This window comes from Cynocephalus volans, chromosome 2, assembly GCF_027409185.1.
Source record: "Cynocephalus volans isolate mCynVol1 chromosome 2, mCynVol1.pri, whole genome shotgun sequence".
Lineage (NCBI taxonomy): Eukaryota > Metazoa > Chordata > Mammalia > Dermoptera > Cynocephalidae > Cynocephalus > Cynocephalus volans.
The window spans coordinates 204,019,184-204,026,766 of record NC_084461.1 but is presented as its reverse complement, the minus strand read 5'-3'; the positions used below and the strand labels follow the sequence as shown (position 1 = coordinate 204,026,766).

Below are 7,583 nucleotides of genomic sequence, written 5' to 3'. Positions count from 1 at the left end.
CAGGCTTGTGTAAAGAGCTGGTGTATAGCTAGGGAGTGGGAGGGAGGGGGTGCCACCCTGATGTTCAGCATCTCTCCTCCACGTCCTACAGAACCCCCCATCCTGGGCCCCCAACCTAGCACCAGAGGCTTTCTGAGAAGTATCTTTGCCAGAGGAGATGCCAAGTCCAGGGCCACCCTCTGTTCTTGGCCCCCATTTTCTCTCCATCCCCATTGTCCCACGTCCACCTCTTCCATGGATGAGGGATATCAGGGCTGGAGCCCAGTGCTGGGGCAGAGCGGGGCATGCTCCCCAGGTCTACCTATCACTGAGGGGGAGGAGGCTCCTTAAGGAGATGTTTCAGTGTCTTCCTCCAAGGCCTGGCCTGGATGCCACCTCAGGCCCCAGTGAGTTCATTCTGGGTTGGGGGCTGGCACCATGAATGTCCTCACAGGCTTAGCTCAGCCCTCCCTCAGAGGCAGAGGGGAAGAAGTCTGGGTCCTCGATAAAATGCCACTTTCTATTTATTGAGCACTTACCATATACCAGGCTGGACTCGTGTCATGTGCCTGATCAGATAGGCTCTGTTTTGTACAGACAAAAAAACAGCAGCTCACATTGTACAGATGAGGAAACAGGAGCTGAGTCAGTGGGAAAGGAACCTCCCTGCCCCACAGAGGAAAGTCAACTTAGATTTGAACCCAGAGCCTCTTACTTGGCTCCCCCTCCTGACCAGGGTTCCAAGAGACCTGACTATGCCATTGAGAGCTGAGACACTGCAGTCACAACCTGATGACTGGCAAGGGTGAGGACAGGGTGTCCCCGAGTGAGGCCCCCCCTTCTGCTGAGGAAGCAGCTTTTCCAGTTAAACAATAGTGGCTGTTCCTGGCAGGCAACCAAGCTGGGCCAGGCCATAGGGGAGGGGTCAGAGGAGGGAGGAGCAGAGCCTCCCTGGGAGCTTTCAGTCATCGCCTCCACCTGGAACATCTTGTCCTGGTACAGCTGGGGATACTGAGGCCTAGGGAGGTGAAGGGTCACATGAGAGTATCAGGGTAGGCCACCCACTTCCTGTTTCCTACCTGTCACCCCTATGGTTTCCCAGCCCATCTGCACCTGCCATTGATGGGTTCAAGCCTTTGAGAAACACTCCTTCCCCCCAGTCCTCCAGGGGACAGGCCAGGATGTGGTAGCTGCACAGTATTCCACAGGAACCTGCCAATCCCAACAGTCCAGGGAGGATGTTTAGCCCAGCTTCCATCTGCCTATGGTAGAGGCTCCAGAGCAGGCAGAAGGCCTGCTCAGGCCTGCTGGATCCCAATCAGGCCTGAAGCCTGCTTTAAAAACTACTTGGTTTAAAGCCTCAGATCCAAGGTCTGAGCATCCGCAAGCCAGACACGGGACCCTGGAGCATGCTGGAACCTGCTATGGCACCAACCTGGGCATGTGGATGCCTGCTCACCCTTGGGATCTTAGACTTGTGGAAACTTGATAAGATCTGGGGTGTCTGCCAGTGTTGGGGGCCTCCTTGGACCTGAAGCAAGTTTAGATGTGCTCGGGCCAGTTGGGTTCTGTTAATGGTCACAGGCTTTGGGGAGGCTTTAGCAGAGCTCAAGTCTCAGGCCTGAGGTCAGTCCCAGTGAGCCTCACCTGCGTGGGTCCCCCAACGTCTGAGCCCTGGGCATTCCTGGCCCTAGCATCTCAGGGCTTGGTTTGTATTGAAGTATCACAAACCTTAGGCCCGGGCCACTTTCAGTCCCCCACCCCACAGTATATTGCTCTAGCAGAAGTAGCTAGGACTCTCCTTATCTCTGTGCCCTGGAGGACAAGTCGGGCCACCCAGGCCAGGTTTCACCTGGTCAGCCCACTCGCAAAGCTGGGAAGGGTGTGTATCAATACTAATCCTGAGCAGCCCTTGCCGGGGGATGGGTGGAATGGAGAACTTTCGGCATCACCGCCCCAGTCAGCTCTGGCGGCCCTGTCCTCTGCCGAGCCTTGAGAGGAAAGAGAGATGCGCCCGGAGAGTTGGTAGGGAATCACAGGGTCGCCTGGGCTGCACAGTGGACCTCTGTCCTCCCACGCTCCAGAGGTTTGAGGACAGCATTCTGGTCTCAGCCGAGCTCTGGTTCGTCTCGCGGCCCTTCCGAAACTCAATGACCTTAATCATAAGACCCACGTGTCGGCCTGAAGGACAGAAAGGACCCCATGCCTCTGCGACGCTCCCAATCCCTTACGCTGTAGGCGTCCGCAAAAAGGGCGGAATCTGGGGAGGAGGTGGGACAGGGGCAGAACTGGAGGACTAGAAGGGGGTGGGGTTAGGCGATGATCCCGGAACTAGCGCTGAAGGGGCGGAGCCATCTGGGGCGGGGCTCAGCGGACTGGAAGGAGCCGGGTGAGGGCCTGGCGTTAGAAGAAGGCGTGGCTACCCCGGGATAGGCCTCGCATTCCGCGGGGCGTGTTGGTCAAGGAACGGGACGCTGCAGCGCAGAGGCTCCTTTAAGTCCATGGTGCCACCCCCGCCGCCCCGCCTCCCGCGCGGCCTGGGTCTAGTTGGCTGCGAAGTCCGGTGCGTGCGATCCGCGATGGAGCTGCACATCCTAGAACACCGGGTGCGGGTGCTGAGCCTCGCTCGTCCCGGTCTCTGGCTCTACACCCACCCGCTCATCAAGCTGCTGTTCCTGCCGCGCCGCAGCCGGTGCGCGCCCGGGTTCGGGGGCGCGGATGGGGTTTGCGGGTTCTGCTGTTGCTCCGGGACAGGGTCGGAGGATTAGGATCGCCGCGAGGCGGGCGGGAACGGGTGGGAAGGGCTCTCGCCCTCCGGCCGTCATCCGGCCTGGGCCTACCCTTCCTGGGACCTCCGCCTATCCGGCCCCTTGAGGCCCCCTCCCAGGGCCAGTCAAGGCGCAAACAGCCTGGGGTGGGCAATGCTTAACCACGAGTGGTGTCAAATGGGGGCATTCCTATCTGGCCACTGCGGGAGCTCCTTCCAGATGCCTCCTTTCAGGTCCAAGGGCCGGACTAGGGGACCCAAGGTCCGACGACCCAGGGGCTGTCGCCGCGGCTGTGAGCCTCTCGCTCCCCGAATAGAGGGGACGGAGGGCTCCTGGGGGGGTCGGGAGGCGGAAAACAGCCCGCGATCCCGGAGATGGGGCCCACACTCCATTGCTCTGGAGAGGTCATTGAGGCCTGAGAGGGCAGGAAAGTGCCCGGCGGGGAGTCTTTCAGGGCGGGTGGAGCAAAGTTCACCCACCCTGTTACCCTGGGAATTCTCCACCCCAAGCTGAAGATGCTCCCAATCCCCAACCAGGTGCAAGTTCTTCAGCCTGACCGAGACCCCCGAGGATTACACGCTCATGGTGGACGAAGAGGGCTTTAAAGGTGGGGGCTGGTCCGGTCTGGGAAGGGGGAGCACGGGAGGGCTTTTCGCTCTCCCCTCTTTGCAGGATTCTCACCAGATGCTGGGATCCAGCGTCCCAAGAGCTTGGGCCTTAAAAGAAGATGGATCTGGGTTTGAATCCTACTCCATCATTCACTGGCTATATGCCTTCAGCAAATCTCTTCCCCTCTCTAAGCTGTTTATTCTTATGTAAAATAGGTATAGTTATGGTTCTGATATAATAGGGTCCCATGAGGGATTTATAAACTTAAAACCCATGAGGGGGCTGTGTGTGAGGGGCACTTAGCAGTCTTAGGCCAGCAGCTGGGCCTCAGTTATGGTTCTGGGCAAGAAGCAGGGGTTCCTGCAGCTGTTATAGCCCCTTGGGTATTATTTCAGCCTGGACTTATCCCCCTGGTTTGGGTCACCTCCTCCCCTGCTGGTCTGCGAACTTGAGGAGTCTGAGAGTTGCAGAAGGAATGCAAGGATCAGGCAGCCATCCCAGGGCAGGGTCCTCCTGGCTGTGCTTGGGTGAACAGCAGCCACCCAGGCACTGGTCCCTGCTCAGGACTGGACTCCAGCCTGGTTACTCCCTGGGCCCTGGAGCTGGCTCCTACTCCTGCTGTCCTGGCCCATGCAGACAGGCCTGGAGCTTCAGGCCAGCCAACTGGAGCTTGGCCCATCCCCCACTGCTCAGGCCTTAGTTTCCCTGTTTGTAATTTCAGGGAGGTCTGGGTCTGCAGAAGGAAAAGGGCATCCCCAGCCAACCTGATCTCCTGGCACCCCCTGGTGGTGCCATGTGAAGTAAAGCCACTGTTAAGCTACAGATCATCATGGCATAAATAACAGTTGTCCCTTGGTATCAGCATGGGATTGGTTCCAGGAACCTCTTGCCCGCCTCTGCAGATGCTAAAGTCCCTGATATAAAATGGCATAGTATCTGCATATAACCTATGCATCTTCCCATATACTTCAGATGATAATCTAGATTACTTATAATACCTAATTCAACGTAAATTTTATGTAAATAGTTGATAAGCTGTATTTTCAAGTGTTATTTTTTATTGTGGGTGTTTTTTATTTTTTATTTTTCCCCAAATATTTTGGATCCACAGTTGGTTGAATCCGTGGATGTGGAACCCACAGATACAGAGGGATTGTCACCCCATTTTACAGATGAGGAAACTGAGACTCAAATCACTTGCCCCAGGTCACACATCAAGTAAAAAGCAAAGCTGTAGTTTGAACCCAAGTCTGTCTGAATCTGAAGCTCTGATCTTAACTGGGAATTTTGGATCCCCAGCAGGCCAGCACCTGAAGCACTTCTCATTCTTTGCATACATTCGGACTTTGCGAGCGGAACTGGGGAGAGACAGCCCCTGTCTCCAGACCTGCTCTTACCTCCAATGTACAGACAGGGACGTTGAGGCTCAGAGAGGGGCAAGGGTCAGCCCTACAGGCCCTGACTGAACATGTACCCCCTACCCACAGAGCTGCCTCCATCTGAGTTCTTGCAAGTGGCTGAAGCCACGTGGCTGGTGCTGAATGTGTCATCTCACAGTGGTGCAGCAGTGCAGGCCGCTGGGGTCACCAAGATCGCCCGCTCGGTCATCGCGCCACTGGCTGAGCACCATGTGTCTGTGTTGATGTTGTCCACTTACCAGACGGACTTTATCCTGGTGAGTTTCCCGCAGGTGCTGGGGCAGGGAGGGGTAGACATGGGTACCTATTGACCCTTGTGATGTGCCCTTGCCTGTGGCCCAGGTACGGGAGCAGGACCTGTCCGTGGTGATCCACACACTGGCCCAGGAGTTTGACATTTACCGTGAGGTGGGCGGGGAGCCTGTGCCTGTTTCCAGGGATGATTCCAGCAATGGCTTTCCCCGTGCCCAGCATGGTGAGGACTGCCCCATGACACCTAGACTTAGGTGGGGCCTTGTCTTCCCACTGGGGTCCTTCCCTTCTGGGTATGGGTCTGTGGGCGTGGGGACACCAGTTGACCCTGACTACCTCACAAGATGAGGAGGTGGGGGCCCAAGGACCCAGGTTGGTTCCTGGAGAGCGTGACCTATAACCAGCCCAGACCCCTCCCTGACTGGCCACCAGAGGGCGCCCGAGCCTACTGGCGCCCTTCACCAGCTGCCCATCCTGCCTGAGCAGGGCCCAGCCCCACGGTGCACCCCATCCAGAGCCCGCAAAATCGCTTCTGTGTCCTCACGCTGGACCCTGAGACACTGCCTGCCATTGCCACCATCCTCATTGATGTCCTCTTCTACTCACACAGGTGGGCCTTGTTTGCATTCTATCTCTGTCCTCCTACCGTGTTCCCTATGCTCGGTACCACCCTCTTCCTCCCTTTTGTCAGTTCTGTAACTCTGTGCCCTGTCCTGTGTCACGGGGTTCCTGGCAGCCTGTAACCCTCTCATGTCCTTCACTGATGTTTGGGGAAGGTCCCAGCCCCACAGTTGGAGTCCTATCCTGTGGAGCCCTTCCTTTTTGGCAAGGGCAGGGTTCAGTGTCCTGCTCCATCTCCATGTGAGGAGGTCGGGACCCAGGGACAGGGGACTGGAGACAGAAGGGCCTTCCCAGGGGTCTGGAGGCTGACTGGGAGAAGATGGAATGGCTGGGTGCCCAGCAGGGCCCCTGAACCTCCCATCCCTCCCCAGTGCCCCCAAGGAGGCAGCCTCTGGTAGTCCTGAACACAGCTCCATCACATTCTTTGCCTTTTCCCTCATCGAGGGCTACATCTCCATCGTCATGGATGCTGAGACACAGAAAAAGTATGTGACTCCTGACCCCAGGTGGGAGGAGAGGGAGGAGTTGGGGTGTCAGAGGCTGAGGTCAGCAGGCTGACCTGCCCTAGGGGCTCATAATGGATGGGGTGGATGGGGGTGCCCTGCTCACCACCCGCCTGCCTCTTCAGGTTCCCCAGTGACCTCCTGCTGACCAGCTCCTCGGGGGAGCTGTGGAGGATGGTGCGCATCGGCGGACAGCCCCTGGGCTTCGGTGAGGGCCACTCCCTGTGCTGGGGGAAAGGGCCTGTGGGGTGACCCGGGTGAGCCACATGTACCCCTCCTCAATTCTCAGATGAATGTGGGATTGTGGCCCAGATTGCCGGTCCCCTGGCTGCTGCCGACATCTCTGCCTACTATATCAGTACCTTCAACTTTGACCATGCCCTGGTAAGCACCATGCGCTGGGGTGGGGGGTGTCTCATAGAGGGAGACTGAGGCCCAAAAGGATAGGAGGGCAGGAAGTCCAGCTGGGCTAGGAAGTTGGGACAGCCCTGGCCAGCATCAACCATGACCCCTCCCTCCCACCCACCTGCCCGCAGGTGCCCGAGGATGGCATCGGCAACGTCATCAAGGTCCTCCAGCGACGACAAGAGGGCCTGGCTTCCTGAGGTCTATGGGGAACAGAGACTCCCTGCTCTCCTGTTGCTCCCCAGGCTTCTGGACACTTCTCTAAGCTATTTCCTAAGCTCTGGGATGAGCACCTCATTCCTGCTGGGGGACCCTTCATTCCATTCTCTGTATGTAAGCTGCATGCAGGCACCGGCTCTCATGTGGACACGTGCGCGCACCCACAGGTGGAATGCGCTAGCCCAACCATGTATCTGCCCACACAGGGGAACACGGTGCTCGGGGCAGAAGCCCCCACCCCATTGTGCCCTGCGCAGTCTCGGCATTTGCACAGTCCCTGCCTGAGGCCCGAGCCATCCCTCTCTCAGCTCCCCTGGGGCCAGCTGCCCCCTGGACAGGGCCCCCATCTCCGTTCTGCCTCTGGTTGGGTTGCTTTTCCTGGCCAGGTCAGTCCTGACAGTGCCTTCCCCTCCTGGGGCCTCCAAGGAAAGTATTTTTACATCTCTCTCTCTTCTTTTTTTATCACCTGTTAATAAAGGACTTTGTAGTGCCTGGGCTGGACTGTGGTCCTTGGGTGTCATCTGGGACTGAGTATTGGCCATGGTGCCACCTCGCAGCCCCTCTGTCCAGGGTCCTGGTGTCTCCCCATGTAGCTGCTCTAGGCCAGGCTTGCCTCAGGCACTCACTGCTCACCGCAGCTTCTTGAGCAGTATGTGAACCATCACCATTTTCTAGATGAGGAACCAAAGCTTTGAGAGGGGACGTGACTTAGCCAAGCTCACATGAGTCCATCCAGAGCTGCCTACCTCTAAAGTCTGGACTCTTTCTTCATTCCTTGCTTCTTCCACAATAGCCCAGAAGGTTCTGAA

The 7,583-nt window shown here is 57.5% G+C and overlaps 1 protein-coding gene across 1 annotated transcript; it reads left to right on the top strand.

Moving 5' to 3' along the window:
* The first annotated feature begins 2,504 nt into the window (after positions 1-2,504).
* On the top strand, positions 2,505-7,228 carry CASTOR1 (cytosolic arginine sensor for mTORC1 subunit 1). The gene is made up of 9 exons (XM_063087476.1): positions 2,505-2,671; positions 3,284-3,354; positions 4,844-5,031; positions 5,117-5,249; positions 5,513-5,636; positions 6,019-6,132; positions 6,276-6,358; positions 6,440-6,534; positions 6,687-7,228. The coding sequence occupies exons 1-9, from the start codon at positions 2,559-2,561 to the stop codon at positions 6,753-6,755; spliced, it is 990 nt and encodes a 329-aa protein (XP_062943546.1). The 5' UTR covers positions 2,505-2,558; the 3' UTR covers positions 6,756-7,228.
* Positions 7,229-7,583: the final 355 nt, after the last annotated feature.